Source organism: Terrapene carolina, unplaced genomic scaffold (assembly GCF_002925995.2).
Source record: "Terrapene carolina triunguis isolate 2854851 unplaced genomic scaffold, T_m_triunguis-2.0 Scaffold236, whole genome shotgun sequence".
In the NCBI taxonomy this organism is placed as follows: Eukaryota; Metazoa; Chordata; order Testudines; family Emydidae; genus Terrapene; species Terrapene triunguis.
In genome coordinates, this window is record NW_020664587.1 from 12,136,485 (window position 1) to 12,152,421 (window position 15,937).

General features: G+C 58.6%; 1 protein-coding gene across 2 annotated transcripts in view; it reads right to left on the bottom strand.

Moving 5' to 3' along the window:
- Positions 1–15,937, bottom strand: part of KIAA1522 (KIAA1522 ortholog) — a 50,020-nt gene that overhangs the window by 1,171 nt on the left and 32,912 nt on the right. Inside the window, exons 1-6 of one of the 2 annotated variants that reach the window (XM_024202508.3) lie at positions 13,461–13,599; positions 8,118–8,273; positions 7,436–7,491; positions 5,089–5,209; positions 3,891–4,007; positions 147–3,380 (exon numbers count right to left, since the gene is read on the bottom strand). In XM_024202508.3, coding sequence (XP_024058276.1) covers positions 148–3,380; positions 3,891–4,007; positions 5,089–5,209; positions 7,436–7,491; positions 8,118–8,273; positions 13,461–13,518 — 3,741 coding nt within the window. In that variant the 5' untranslated portion in view covers positions 13,519–13,599 and the 3' untranslated portion in view covers position 147. Of the gene's footprint in view, positions 1–146; positions 3,381–3,890; positions 4,008–5,088; positions 5,210–7,435; positions 7,492–8,117; positions 8,274–13,460; positions 13,600–15,937 lie in introns of those variants that run through there. The other variant, XM_024202507.3, reaches the window with a different exon arrangement.

The window sequence follows — 15,937 nt, forward strand, 5'->3', positions numbered from 1 at the left end:
AGGTCGGGATTGGGGTGCACTGGCAGGGCTGCAGGTCAGGAGTGGGGTGCACTGGCAGGGATGAGAAGCTGCCTGGCACCTACAGTACCCTGTTACACCCTGCGTTTTCTATCGGGAACTACCTCCGCCCCGCTATCCCTCTGTACCTTATGCAGGGGGAGTCTCTGGGCCTGCCAGGTGCCCGGCTCTGCTGCTGTCGGCTTGGGGGGCCGCGTTCACAGACAGTTCGCTCTTAGTCCTGTTCTCTTCTGCCGAGGGAGCCTTTGCTTTACTGTCTGGTAGGGAACAGTTCAGCACTTCCTCCCCCTGCGGCTTTGGGCTCACAGGTGACTGAGGCTGCCCCATGCCAAGCGAAGGCTTCCTGGCTATGGGAGGTGGGACCTTGCTGGACTTCCTCTGTGCTTGTGGCTTGCCAGGGGGCACCTGGCCCTGCTGGGACATTGTTGGGACTGTGGAGCGCTGCCCGGCAAAATTCATCAGCTCAGCTACCAAGTTCCTCTTCAGGTCGGCCTGGGCCTCTGGGGAAGATGGGGTCTCTATGACCAGCTTCTTGGAGCTCTTGGCGAAGATGAAGCTGGCGGTGGAGGCAGGTGATTTGTGGATGGGGGACACCTGGCCGTCCTTGGCATCCCCAGCGGTGGGCTCCGAGCTAGAGGCTGCGTGGCCTGGGAGAGTCAGCTTGTTGCCGTTGGTCCAGTCCGCCAGTCTGGAGGTCGGGGCGTCTCTGGAGGACAAGGGGGAAGTCTTCAGCCGTACGGCATTTTGCAGCTGGTTCAAAGGCACAGTGTCTTTGGAAGAAGGGGACTGCCGCAGGGACAGGGACTTGCGGATGGGTTTCTGGGGGACCTGCTGAGGCTGCTTCCCTACGCCATCGGCGCCCTGTCCGTTCTGGCCAGGCGGCTGCTTGCCTGGGCCGGCCGGCGCATGCCCATCCACGTTGACCGAGCGCAGGCGCACCATCTGCAGCAGGGAGGGAGTGACGATGGGGAGGTTTGCGTCCTCCTTTGGCGTGGGGTTGCTCTTACTGCGAGAGACAGGCTCCTTCTTAGGATCCAGCCGGGAGCCATTCGCTGTCTTCTTAAGGCTTGCTTGAGGCTGGAGAGCTGTGGGCGGGGCTGGAGCCGCAGGTGCGGGAGGCGGGGCTGCAGGCACCGGAGGATTGGCCTGGCTAGGCTGCAAGCCAGGCGTTGCTCCGGCTGATGGGGGCATGGCGGGGGGCATGGGCAACTCCGCAGCGGGAGCTGGCAGTGTTGACCCAGCCAAGGGGCCCTGTTGCTGCTGAGTCCTTGAGGAGACTTTGGCGGAGAATGTGAGCGAGGCTGCCCCTGGACCATCCCCTGTGGGTGCTGCTTTGGGGTTGGCCGGCTGCTCTGACCCCGCGGGCTCTGGCTGGGCTGCAACGGAAGAAGACACTGCGGTTCCGATGACTGGGAGCGGCTCCGGCAGGGTGGAGAAGCCGGCCTCGTCTGGAGGAGGGAAGTCCGCCATGGACAGATCCTGTTCGTCCAGCGCTGGGGGAGGAGGTGGGGGCCACGAAGGATCCTGAGGCGCCTCCCGGGTAGTCTCTGAGTGGGGGGCTTCTGGACTTGTCTCAGCCTTTTTCACTGGTGGTGGAGGAGGATGGTAGGGAGGTGGAGGAGATGGAGGGGGTGACCTGCCGCTGGGCTTCTGGCTGGCTGTGCTTGGGGCAGGGGAGGAGACAGTGGGGCTGGCAGAAGGCGCTGCCTGCCGGGGCTTGGTGGGCGGGGGGGAGATAGGGGCCGGCACCTTGGGGTGAGGAGGAATAATAAACCTGTCCATTCTACTCTGCCAGGAAAGGGCCGGGCCAGCTGGGGGTGCCACGGTCTCGGCAGGGGCTGGGTCGGAGGTGGAAGAAGATAAGGAGGTCAGTGAGGAGGAGATGGACAGCGCAGGAGACTGCAGCGAGCAGACCCTCTCCGGTTTCTTTGGCTGGGGCCTCCTCTTTCCTGGAGATGAGGCGTGAGGGCCAAGCCCTTTGGTGGGGAGGGTGGGGGTGCCGCTCTGACTCGAGTAGCCACTGGAGGGCGACATGGTGCGCTTGAATCCCTCGGGGGAGCTCTGCTGCTCCCTGAGGATGACGGCCACCCCCTCCACCTCCCTCCGGAGCTTCTCCCCCGGCACTGGGCTGCACCGGGACACGTCGGGGGAGCTGGCGTCGGCCGAGTAGGCCAGGCTGTCAGAGCGGATGCTGCTCGTCTCGCTCAGCGAGCAGGGCGAGAAAACCTCGTCCTCGGCCAGGGGGCTCTGGCTCTCCAGGCGCGGTGTCCACGGCTCACGCTGGTGTCTGGGATCTGGCTTAGGGGGCAGGCCCAGCACCTTCTGTCCCCCCTCGCCCACCACCTGCTGCCTCTGCTGAGCCTTTTGGTGCAGGGAGTGGGTCCTCCTGGGGGGTGCCGGCGGCTTCTTCATCTTCCTGAGGGATACGCTGCGTGTGGAAGAGCGGTCGCTCCTTACGCTCACGGTGTCCGAGCCATCCGCCATGCTGCTGGTGCTGTACGCAGGTGAGGCCCTGCCGCTGCTGCCCCCCGGCCCCACCGCCAGCAGGCCGTGGGCCGTGTAGACAGGCCTGGCCTTGGAACAGGAGTTGGTGCAGCTCGTGGCACTGTAGACACTGAGTTGGTCTGTGTCGGACCGGCCTGCCGTATCCGCCTCGCTGGGTGGCCCGGCCTCCCCCTTCCTGCTGTCGGAGCCGCCCTGCGAGGAGATGGTGGAGCTGTCGGACACGATGGTCTCCGTGGACTGGGAGTGGCTCCAGTTGTCACTGGAGGAGGAGTGCTCCCGGCTGCGGGCACTGGGCTCCGAGAAGCGGGCGAGGGAGCGGACTGAGGCCGGGCTGGAGGAAACCAGGCTGCAGCGGCTCAGCGTGCGGACGCTGCTCCTGCTCAGCGCAATGACGTCCACCATGGGGGGCAGGACGGCGTTGGGAATGATCTTGGACATGTAGGTGGCCTGGGGGGAAATGGACATAACAGGGCCCCGCAGCTCCGGGGGAGGGCTGGGGTTGGTGGTCATGCCCGGCACAGCCAGTGACTTCGGCCTCAGGAAGGGAGACAGCTTGGCTGCCGTCCTCCTCCCCAGCAGTGAGTCATCGTAGTAGACATGGTTGATGTGCCTCTGGATGGCTGCGTCTGACTCTGCCTCCTCCAGGGCTTGCAGGGATATACGGGCGCCACCCTTGGGGGCCGGCGGGGGCTGCAGGTTTCCATTGAAGGTGGGGATGTGGATCATGCCACCGTCTGCCTCGCCGCCATTCACCAAGGGCAGGGATGCTGGGCTGTGGGGGCTCCCAGCCTGCCTGGGGCCATCTCTGGGGGAAACGCTGCCAGGGCGTTTCCTCGGCTCGTGACTGTTTCTCAGACCTGAGAGTGGATAGGAGCAAAATCCAGTATCATTATAAACCGATCCCGGCGGGCAGGCAGCCCTCGCTGATTGCAGACAGGGGTTACTATGGGCTGGCAGGGCTCACTTAAATCAACGCTGGCCATGGCCGGGGCCTCAGTGCAGCTCAGTCCTGCCTGTTCTCTCCCTGTGACACCCAGTAGTTCAGACTCCTGAGGGCTGTAATACCATGGTCTGAGTCTGGTTGTCAGGGTGTGAAGTGGCTGGATGGGGTGATGGCCTCTTCTACACAGGAGGTCAGACCGGGGGCTCTGGTGGTCCCTTTTGCCTTACGCTCTGACGCCTCCCCACTGCCCCTTGGACACTCCACTGCTAAAGGGATGGCACGGGGACCTCCAGGAACAAGCCAGCTCCTAGCCTGAGCCCGGAGTCGAAGTCTGAGCAGGGAGAGAACTCTGGCTCACTCGTGCACACGGAGCGGCTGCTGTCCCTGAGCTCTCCCTCCAGCAAGGCCCATCCGCCCTCCTTACCCAGCTCCTTCTGGACATGCTGGGGGATGCCCAGCACCGTCGTCCTCCTCTCCTTCCTCCTCTTCCCTGCCTTCTCCGAGGATTTGGGGAAGGAGTCGTGAGGCCGGAAGGTGGAACCTGAAATCAGTTAAGATGAAATAAAGTCCCAGGCTGGCAAGCGGGGACCAGCCGCATCAGACCTAAGTAAACAATGGTTTTAAATGGAGGTTGGATTTTACCATGAGTGAGAGGCCCCAGACCGAGACCATGAGAAAGGGGAACTGTTTGTGGTAAACTTGTAGCGACCCTGGAAATACCAGTTATCTTATTTAAGGGTTGGGCCAAGCACTAGAAATAAAGAAAACATGGGTAATTGGGCAGCAGGTGCAGTGAGTAATTGGTAGAAAATGCTTAGTCCGGTAACTAGGGGAAAACACGGCAAAGTGAGATAAGGAAACCTTGGAGAAAGCAGAGTGCAGCTCTCAGCTGAGTTTAGTGAAGGTCCAATAACCAGCAATGCCGTCGCTTGTTTGTTACAGAGCACAAAATGTCCCGTGTTCTAGGGCTGCTTGTCAGAGCTTTCCTTACCCCTCTGGAGCCATGCCATGATGGGAAGGCGTCTCCCAGGTCTGAACCGGCTTTTGGCCAATGCTTACAACTGCACTGTAGCTGGGTATCGAATATAAGGCCGTATATGCTTATATTGATACTTTGGATGGAATCAACACCAAGTAGCCGTGGGGGCTAACAAAGGAATGCCTGTGGAAACCGAGTCCTGGTAAACCTTGGCAAAGCTACCAGGGAAATGATCTCCCACTGCCTCGCCCACCGTTCCGCTGTCACTCTGCCAGGAGTTCTCCCTGCTCCTGCCCTAGAGCACAATCCAGCCCCAGTGCGGGGGAGCCAGGCTCAGGACGACCAGCAGAGCCCTGACAGCTGCGTGAGCGTACACTGAACATCTGCACAATCTATTGTGAGCGGCAGCTGCCCCGGGCAGAGCCTGGAAGAGTACTTACCCCGCCCCGCCCTAACCCCGGAACAGTCCCTCCCCCCATCTCAGCTGAGAGCTCTGGCCCAAAGGACAGGCTTGATGTCCCTTGTGGAATCACCCAGCAGTCCTCAGGCCACCCAAACCCCAGCTCACGCGGCTCGGCTGGATTCTCACGCCGTCCAGATGGCTCGCCCTCCCCAAAACTCCCATCCCGCCCGCGGCTGGTACCTTTCCTCTGGATCATCTCCGAGCGGATGGAGAGGGCGTCCTCGGAGGCATTCTCTGTCGTGCATGATTGGGTCCTGCTTCGGAAGGAAATCTCATCATCCTCCGCAGAGGTGTGGGAAGACTGCGTGGGGAGGAGAACGGGTTCAAATAAGTCCCAAGCCCTATAGGGACAGATGCCTCCCTCCTTCTGCAAGCCGCTCCCCAGCATCAGAGTCCCCCAACAGGGTCCCTTCTCAGCCAGAAAGCAACTCAGCAGCTCCACACTTTGAAGACATAAAACTTCTCGGAGGCCCAGCCCCATCTGCATGCAGGCAGAACCCCCTCAACTAGGAAACGGGGCCGGAGAGTGCAGCCCCCTGTCCTAAGGTGTGTTCAGCCAGCCCCTGGGCCCCCTTGACAGAGGAGACCCAGCCAGAGGGAATGAATGCCCAGCAGTGACCTGACCTGGCACCAGATGGCGCTGCCTACTTCACGTACTGTGAAAATGAGCCCTTCGCAGCGAGTGGCCCGCTGCAGTTGTCTGACTGGGGATGCACTGATTGCAGCTGAATTTAACCTGGCTCCCAAGCGAGTGCAGCCAAACCGGCGTAACCCTGGTGTGAACCAGCATGAGAGTTCCACGCGGCCCTCGGCACCGCTGCATGTGTCTACACACGCCCTGCGCTTCCAGGATTTCATCTCATTCTCCCCAAGGGAGGGAGCGCCGCTCGAACATGCCCGATGGGAATGAGGGAGCGGCCTGTAGATGATTAGGAAGGGCACTGGGAGGGATGCAAACAATCGCACAGTGGTGGGACTGTGATTTGCTGCAGCGGGACCCCAGAGCCCCCTCCCTGGGTGAAACAGCAGCACAAAATCCCAGCTGGCAAATGGGCAGCTGCGTTTGCCAGCAACACCCTGCAGTTTATTTCTGCTGCCTCTCTCTGAAAACCACCACACTGTCCATCTTCCCCACCTCTCCTCTGTGCCTCTTCCCTCCCCCGTCTACACACTCACAGGCGTTAAGGCTGCCAGCTTGCGGCCCGGCGCGGCTCTGCTCCTTTGCTAGAGCTTTGGCCAGTCTCATTTTCAACGTCGCCAGCTCTGGGGCTCCCCCACATTCCCCTGAGAGACCGTTTCAAAGCCCATCAGACCCTATCAGTGGGGAATACGTCCTGACAGCCAACCTACATTTTCCTTGCTTGATATTATGGCAACTGAATCAAGGGTCTGCAGCTGGGGTGTCTGCAGCCAACATGAATAGTCTTGTGGTTCAAGCACTGGACTGGGAGTCACGAGATCTGGGCTCCAGCCCCAGTGACTTGTTGGGTGGCCTTGGCCAAGTCACTTAGCTGCTTTCTTCCTCAGTTTCCCCATTTTGCAAAGCAGAGATGATAATCCCTGTCTCACAAGGCAGAGCGAGCATTCGAGTGTATCCTCCGCTTAGCCTCAGCCCAGCTGGAGACATTTAGATGAACCACGCCAGCCTATGAATCACGGTTGCTGCTCTTCTCTGAATTCTCTAACATTTGATACTGAGGAGTTCAGAACCTGCCCCACAGGGCTCTAGATGAGGTACTGTGTAGGACAGAGGTCTCAGGTCTCGGGTTTGCCTTCCCTGGTGGCTCTGTCTGCCCTACTGAGTTACAGAGGCAAAAAACCAGACAGTCAGCTGTTTGAGCAAATACACCCAGTGAGGCTCTAGGGGAGAGAAGGGCGTGGGCGGAGGAGGGTCAGAGGCCCAGAGACTGGCCGAAACCAAGCTTTGGCTAAAGGGGTCGGCATTTCTTGGCTGTTAAGAGACGGGGGAGGGACTCTGGACATGAGCCGAGTGGGTCACAGTCGGGCAGGCCCTCCCCACCGCTCGTTACTGCCAAGATAAACCGAAGGGAATAACTGCAGTGAAGGGAATAGCATGCGCCAGGACACCAGCTCCATGCGGCTGCTTGTTTGCAGGGCCTGCCTTTCCCCAGCACAATCAGCAGCACCGGGCTCCGTTCTCCCTTATCCGCTGCAGAACCACCTAAGAACCACATGGCCCTGACTCAGCCCTATCAGCATCTGATTGCATCTCTCAGCTCCTCGTGTTCCCCCAGGGTTTCCCTTCCCCGGCCATCGCCCCTGAGAAGCTGCGTGCCAGGATGCTCCTTTAGATCCAGCGTGAGCGGGAAGGCGCCCGAGAGAGAACATCTCGGGGATGCCCAGGCCTTCCCCATGATGGGGGCTGGGGAGCAGCCAGGAACATTCACCACCCAACGCTGTTCCTGCCCCACTGCAGGGGCAATGACGGCCATGTGCGTCAGCAGAGTGCGCTGCGTGCCAACCAGCACCCGAGCCCAGAGAGGCAGGGGTGAGGGCAGTCACCCACCTGGATGCTGTTGCTGTCTCCGTGGTCCCAGCCGCTTCTGGTCTGTTTTTGTTTTTCTGGAAGAGGAAAGATGGAAAAAAAATCCCTAAGGAAAATGTAAGAGAGGAGGAGTCCCATCAAACCGCTGTGCTTGGAGGCCATGGCCCGGGGGCGCAGGAACGGGGCAGCCCAGAGCAGGGCTGGGGGACAGCAGGTGATGCTGGCCCTGTGTGTCCTGCAGATCAATACATCCCCCTCCCCCACACACACCCTGCCGCAACCACTCCACCTTCTCTGCCAGCCCCACAGTGACTGGACCTCTGGTCAGACACACAAACAGCCCACCCACAGCCCCCTGCCTGTCCGACCGACGAGCAGGGGCAGCGTGGGTGGGTGCAGGCTGGTGGAACATACATACTGGGCCTGTGTGAGAGAGTGAGATTCGAGGGGGGGGGAGAGTGTCAGATTTATGTGACCCCCTCCTGCTTTGGCTTTTCCTCCCCTTCAGTGTGTCGGCTGCACCAGTGCTGCCTCCTCTGACGCTCGCCTCCCACCAAGGCACGTGCCCCATTTGTATCCCCAGGGAGCACCAGGCCTGCCCCACCCCCTGGGAGACCCTCTCCCCTGGATGCACGCTCAGGGGGAAGCAGGCGCAGAGCAGAGTACCGGGAGTGGACAAGCAGCCCCCTGGGACGGTGCGTACCTTGGTGCTGCAGAGATTTGAGTCCTGCCTGAGCCTGGTTGTGCAGCTCTTCCAGGTGCGGCGGGCGGCTGCTGGGGAAGAAGACATTGTCGGGCCGCTCCTCTCCCGCCTTGTACTGGACATTCAGCCTCTTGTTGTTCTCAGCCTTGGCAGAGCCTGGGAAGGCAAAAGGAATCCGCCTAGCACCCCCACATCCCAGCCCCTGCCGTGGGGGCTCCTGGCGCCCTCCGGTGGGATGGGGAGGAGACAGCAAGAGGCAGCTCCAGGCCTGGGCTCCCCCCCACCCCCCGCCAGTGGGGAGCAGCCCTCACACTCACAGCTTCCCGGCCAGCACCGCGAGGGACAAGTATTTGCTCCTATCCTCGCTCCGGGCTGACTGACTCTGTCAGCGAGATGGAAGCAGAACAGTGCAGCCACCTGGCCTGCAGGAATCCTGGTGCCCCGGTGCGTGGGGGAGGGGGCACCGGGCCCAGCTGGGGTACGGAGGGGGACTGATGCGTTATCGTTTGGGCTGCATGAGGCTCAGGAAGGGTGAAGGGCAGCTCTGGGCGACTGGCTTCCAGCCCCGCTCAAGGCCGTGGGAAATTCCCCTTGGTTGCATGGTTCCCATCAACAGCTTGCACAGATAGCAGGTGTTTGGGGGGTGGGAGGGGAGAGTGCATCACAGAAAGTGGTGGGGGGAGCCTGAACAGAAGCAGGTGTGCAAATGGGGGGACACCGGGGGACTTCTGGGGAAGCAGCACGCGTGAGTTCCCTGGACTCACTGGCGGCCTTGGCTCTCTCGCTCCCACCTGGTCCTGCTCACACATCCCCCCGGCCACACCAGTGGGATGCCAACGACTCCTGCTTCACCCCCAGGGCTCTACCCAGTGCCCGTCGTGCCATGCGAGCCGCAGGTAGGGAGGGGCCATCCCATCCCGTACAGACAGGAGCTGAGGCCCAGGGTGGATTCAGTGCATCATACAGCAACTTGTGGCAGAGCCGGGAACTGACCCCAGCTCTCTCAAGTGCCTGCTCGGTGCCCTGGTCACTGGACCGTCCTTCCTAAGCATTAGGAGGATCTCCATCACCCCTGGGGGGCAGGGCCGGGGTTAAATAGCTTTCCCTGACGAAGCTAGGGGCAAAGCTAGACAGCTGAAGGCCTGGCCCTGCTGGGGAAGGTCAGTGCTCAGGGCAGGTCTACACTTAAAAAGCTGCCGCTACTGCATGTTAGTGAAGACACTACTATGGCGCAGTAGTTATGCCGACGGGAGAGGCGGTAGCTATGCCGACGGGAGAGGCCCTCCCATCGCCCTTGCGCTGCCCACACCGGGGGTTAGGTCGGTAAAAGTGCGGTGCTTCGGGGGGTGGATTTTTCACACCTCTGAGCGACGTAGTTATACCGATGTACGTTTATAGTGTAGACCTGGCCGCAGTCTCTGCTCTAGGATCCATCCCCTTGGCGTCCCCTCTGCTGGAGTCTGTATCCCCATGGCCTGGCATTTCTGACTCTGCGATGCTAGCAGGAATCAACAAGGCAGCTAGGCAAGTCCAGGGCTTTTGCATTTCCTGTCTCCATTGCAGCAGAACCCCTCACAGTCAGCTCCTCTGACAGCCCTGCGCTGGCAGAGGTGATCTAATACCTTCCCCACCAGCCCCTGGCTTTGGCAGCGGGAGGCTGCAGGTCTGACTCTGCTCTTTTGGAAGTGGATCCTGTGCCTTTAAAATGAATGCACTGAATAAGTGAAAGCTCCCCAGGGTGTATCACATGACTGATACCAGAAATATCTGTGCACCTTGCACACAAACCAAATGAGCCAGCAGTTCAGGGCAACTTAAAGGGACAGGCCACACCAGCCCGGGGGAGAGTCCTCCACAGAGCCCCAACGCCTCCAACTTCACCGCAGGGACTAAGGAGCCAATCCTAACCCAATGGGAGCAGAGGGTGCCCAGTGCCTTGCAGGATGGGACCAGGGGGCTGTTTGGCATAATCTCAGAGCAAGAGGGTAATTGCCGGCTGATTTATTGCTGCTCTAGTGATCAAAATACCGTGAGAAACAGTCAGGCCCTTAAATACATCCCTAATAATAGTATTGACATGCTATTTATAGCCCAACTTCGAGCCAATAAATGACTAATACGTTGTCCTTATTATACAGCCCCTTTCATCTGAGGATCTCAAAGCACATTACAAACACTAATTAAGCATCATAATTGCCTCTCTTCCCCCATGAAGTTGCTATATATTGTAATAAACTAGCTTTTGGGGGCATCATTGTCTTCCACTAGGTGGAATCAGAATAGCTCAACTGAGTCATAGCCCCTATGTGGATAATAACTAAAAGAGAATCTCCTTACATTCAAGTGGCAGAGGCCTGTGGATTTGAAATGAAACAGGAGGACCAATTTTCTATCCCCACGGTCTCTGTGAAGTTCTGAGCAGCTGCAGGGTTTAGCACAGGATTCAAAGTTGTCACTAACTGGCTACAGTGGGATTTATTCACAGATAATTATCCCCATTTCACAGATGGGGAAACTGAAGCACAAATCACTTGCCCAGAGTCACACAGTGAGTCAGTGGAAGAGCCAGGAACAGAGTCTAGGGGCTTTGAGTCCCAACCCCCTGCTCTAGTCACTGGGAATTACTTGCTTTGCCTGGGCTACACAGATTTTGTACCAGTATAACTGTCGGTTAGGGGTGTGATTTTCTATCAGTAGTTATATCAGTGCAAGCCCTAGTGTGGAGGCAATTTTATCAGTATAGCTATTCCTGTACAGGAAGGGTCCGGTACACGGTAAAAGCACCTTTATACCAGTAGATCTGCATCCACCCTAGAGGGTTGGTATTGCTGTAACTATCCCACTATGGCTACAGCAGTACGACTTGCGTGCATAGACAAGGCTTTATTTATCCACGCCAGAAATTTGCATTCATTTCTTCTGCCCACAGACCAGCAAGAAGGAGGAAGCACTGGCTTCAGAGTATTCTCCCTGGGCTTCTCACAGCCAGACAAGATGAAGGAGGGAAAGGGTTGAAGACCAGGACAATAACTGGGACCTACCAAACGCTGTGGTTGGAGATCAGATCCCACCCCAGCCACGCACCTTCCAAACTGGCTCTCTCTTTCCCATTCCACGAGGCCTTCCTCCCACATTCCCCTTTCTGTCCACGATCTCACACTTTCCCTCAGCTTTGCACCTCTTCTCTCCAGGCAGGTAGCACTTATACCTTCGAACCGTACTTCACCCTCAGACCCCGTCAGAGGGAGGGGAGGATTATTATCCCAAGACACAGAGAGGTGAAGGGACTTGCCCCGATGTCATCTTCAGAGCAAAACTCTCTTTTTGGAAGAGATGCTCTGGTCGAACACAGGTTACAGGGCCCAACGCAGGGGGACCTGGGGGAAGTTCTCTGGCCTGTTCTCCGCAGGGGATCAGACAACATGATCTCATGGTCCCTTCTGGCCTTGGAATCAATTCATCTCTGAATGAGGTGTCCCAGCCAATCAGTGGCAGAGCTGGAAAAAGAACCCAGGAGTCCAGGCTGGTTCTTAGCCCAGGCTATTGCCCTACTTCACCCCACTAGTTACTAGTGCACTGAAGCCTTCTACATGCCGATCCCAGGCTGCCCTGGAACACCTCGCCCCCACCTGCCTTTTCTCAGCTTAGCAACAAATCGATACAGTGGAGACAGGTTTCTCAAGCGCTGCCCACACTGGGGAGGTTTCATCCTCCCTTGCCTGAGAAGGACAAAGCTGGGGGTGCAGGCCCTGGGCCCATCCGTCTACCAGCATCTTTGTCCAGGGAAAGCGAGTTGGTACATTGGACGCAGGTTTGCCACCAGCAAAGGAGATAAGTGGCAGGGGAGGGGGTGGGAGTCTGAAGCGAAACAAGTAAATAAAGCAGAAGATTCTCCTCCCACCTCAGCACTGACACCCCTTACAGCACTCCAACCAGGCGTCTCAAAGCCCCTCAAACACAGGAATTAACTGATCCCCACAATCCCCCTGTGAGGCAGGGAAGTATTTACCCAGTTTTTTAAAATGGGGAAACTGAGGCACAGAGGGAGGCTGCGACTGGAGCACCCAGTCGAGCCGGGAGCAGAACCCAGATCTCCTAACTTCCAGTCCCCTCCTTTATCTATTAGGCCACACTTCCTACCCCATTCCAGTGAAATCATCCCTTTCCTTGTGGTAGCACGCTAGATTCTCATCTCAAAACAGCCTCCATGCACACAGCTGCTCAGTGGACTGAGGCATCAGTAGCTGGCTCTCACCAGCTGCCCCGGGCTCCAGGATCTCCTGGATGAGTTCTGTGGGGGGTCACGCTTCCCACTGTCTACCCTGGGAGATAGGCGGGTGCAGAGTTAGCTCGGCAGGCTCTCCCCCTTCAGCCTACGTTTCTTGCCCATTACGGCTCATCTCATTTTAGCTGCCCTGCAGCAGTGGAGAGAAAAACAACTTTGTGCTGAAGAAAGGACGGGAGAGGATGAGTAGCTGACAGAGGCCGTGGAATCACCACAGAGGCACCGACCGTCCCCCTGCACACACTTCCCAGTGTCTTCTTTGCCAATCGCCCAGTCGGCAGGCCACACACACACACACACACACACACACACACACACACACACACACACACAGGGCCTCTAGCCCAAATAGCTAGAGAACCACCCCTCCTCCACAGCATCTCTGCCACTGCTGCACACACCCCATGTATGCACTCAGATTAAAAGCCAGGCAGATGAAATACCGACTGCTGCAGCAGCTCCAGATCTGCACAATGGGGAAAGGACACAGGACAATAGACAGGATTCCACCCTGCTAAGCCGCACAGAAAAAGAGATTGTCTCCCAGCCAGCAGCATCTGCAGCCAGCCAGCTGCAGGGTCGGACATGGGCAGAAACAGCAGGGCCAAAGCATCCAGGATAAGTTGGGACAGAGACCACAAAGCACACACAACCCAGTTTATGGGACCCAGGAGCTCTCTCTCACACCCCACCAGGGCCAATGCCTTCATCCAGGACCCCGGTCCACCCCCATAGGACCGTGCAAACCCCAACCAAGCCCTTTATTGCTGTGAGTTCAACACGATCACTCCCCCAGCCCGGGCACACTCTGCGAGTCATCTTCAGGCAGGAAGCAGCTCGCTGGTTTATTCTGTTAACTTCCTAACAAGAGCAGCTGCTGCTGGGGTGACCTTTCCCTGCCCAACCCAGAGAGGCAGCCAGCTAGAACGGGATCCTTCTCGCACCACGCCGGGGAGCCAGCCCAGCCCCACAACACAAGGGGGGCAGGGAGGCTTCATGCTTGGAGGTCGCCAGTGATGCAGAAGGACAAGGGATCGTCCCACCGAGGCTGTACTCACCTTTCTTCTTAAACAGAGTCAGGAGGGAGGGGAGGTTTCTGCCGAGGAAAACCACCATCCCGGCGGCTGGTAGGCTCTGGCGCCAAGGGACCCTCCGGAGATGGGGCTACACTGCCAAGAACTCCTGCCACACCGGGGTCCCAGCTCAGGCTGTTGCCTTTATCCAGCTGCCCCCCAGCATTCAGCATCCCCGGCGCTTTCTGCTGCCTCTCTCCTTCACGCTCATCTGTGCCTCGGGATCCGGCAGGAAGATGCACAAAACCAGCCACACAGAGACGCTGCTGGTGCAGCAGCCTCCATACAGAGACCGGGGCTGGAGAAGTGTGAACTCAAGGACAGGGAGAGGAGCGGGGCGCAGTGGGGGGAGGGATCTCATCTCCCTGGGTCTCTGCATCTCCTTGGAGGCCAGCAGGGGAGTGAATACCAGCCCCCAGCTGTTCCAACTGCACAGTTCATTCATTGAAAGAGAAAAGCAGCCCCTCCCCTGCACCCCCCAAGGCCCAGTGTCTGTCCCCGAGCACAGATGCCGCATCCAGAGCGGGAAGAGTTCGGCAAACGCTTCCCACCCACCCGGCTTCCAGGCAACTACCTGGAGCGATACAGCCCAGCAGGAACAAGCCTGTATGGGCCGCAGGGCAAAGGCAAGAGGGAGCCAGCTCCCACCTAGAGGGGCCTGGGAAACCCCGGGGAGCAGTCAGCCTGTGCCCGTGGAAATTCCAGTGAGCCCTTTCGCTGGGCCCTGCTGGAGGGAGCAGACCTGTTGCTCTCTCCCAAACCCGAGTTGGCAGCTGTCAGGAGCTAGCAGATTTTCAGCTGGAACTTCCACTCTGGCGTCCGGGGTAGCAGGGGCTTTTCCTGGACTAAGGGCAAGCCTTTGGGACAGACCAGGGCGATGAGGCAGAGACAGCTCAGGAGTAACTATCCCCAGGCTTGGACGGACGGACGGACACACACACACGCACGCACACGCACGCACGCAGTCAGCAGGGAGATGGACGGTTGTTCCCAGAGCACTAGGCAGTTTCACCCTGGTTGGCACCATCATCCCCTCCCCCCAGCTCTCTGATACCACTGAGGGAGGGGGACCATACAGAAAAGCGACCCCAAAGCAGATCTAACCGACTAGCTCAGGAGGGATGAGAGTGGCCCAGGCAGCTCCCTCCCCATGTGCCGAGTCAGCAGAGCAGCCTCCCTTTGGATACTGGGCCGACTTCTCTTTGACTGGGGAGGGGGGTGTGCAGGAGACCTCATCACCCAGCTGAGCAGGACATCCCTCCACCCCCACTCCTGCATATGGAGACATTCACCCGGGGCCTGTCCCACCCAAGTGACCGGCGGTACTCCAGGGAGGGCACGACCCATGAACGCACTGGCCTGGGAGTCTGGAAGGCTCTGGGGGGAGAGGGAGCTGGGGAATTAGCAGCAACCAGCTAGCAGCCCCACGGTCTGATAACCATCCCCCCACCAAACCCCTGTGGGTCGCAGACCCCGTGGGTACTACAGAAACACCTATGCAGGGGGGAACCTGTTGAGTGACTCGATTCCTGGATTCTATTCCTGGCTCTGCCACTCACTCCCTGGGACCCTGGGTGAGCCACAGCCCCACGTTGTGCCTCAGTTTCCCCATCTGGAAATTGATGCTGACCTGTCTCCTCTCAGAACTAATGAAGGCTTGCAAAGTGGTAGGGAAGTGCGAAGGGTCACTAACACAGACACACGTGGCGCTAAGCCCAGGGCTACACTAGAAAGCTTTGCTGGCAGGGTTATACTGGTAAACTCTCCAAGTGAAGACACAGATTATACCGGCAAAAGAGTGCTTCTGCTGGTATAGCTTATACTGGTTCCCTGAGCGACATACTCTGTATCCACCAAAGCACTTTTGTGCCAGTAGAACTGCGCCTACACTGGGATCTTGGACAGTTTAGAAATGCCATACAAAAACCAACCACCACCCAGCTGACACGGCTAGATCAGCAAACATTTCTCGTGTGGACCTGGCCTGAGCCTCACAGCCCCCTGAGAGGCAGATCGGGATTATCCTCATTTTCCAGAAGGGGAAACTGAGGCATAGCAAGGGGCTGTAACTTGCCCAGGGGGTGACACGGAGCCTGGCAGAGCCAGGAATAGAACCCAGGGGTCTTGGCAACCAATCCAAACCACACTCCCTCCCTCCCCACACCTCCCCCCTACAATGGTGCATGCCCCTCACTTGTCAGCATTCATCTCGGCCCCTCTCCAGCACTGGGGTCCTGCTCCCCTCCCATTCCATGGGCATCACAGTTCATTCCTGCTGGCTGGCATGGCCCTCCCCCTACCGCTCCTGCTCTTCTGGGGAGCTGAACCTCTGCCTCTCACTGCTGAATATTCATCAGGACTCTGGAGAGAGGATCCCCGGGAAGGGCAGGCCAGCACCATCTGGCATGCGGGGAGGTCCGGCCGGGTCTGTTGCACAACCCAAGGAAAAGTGCAAGAGGCTG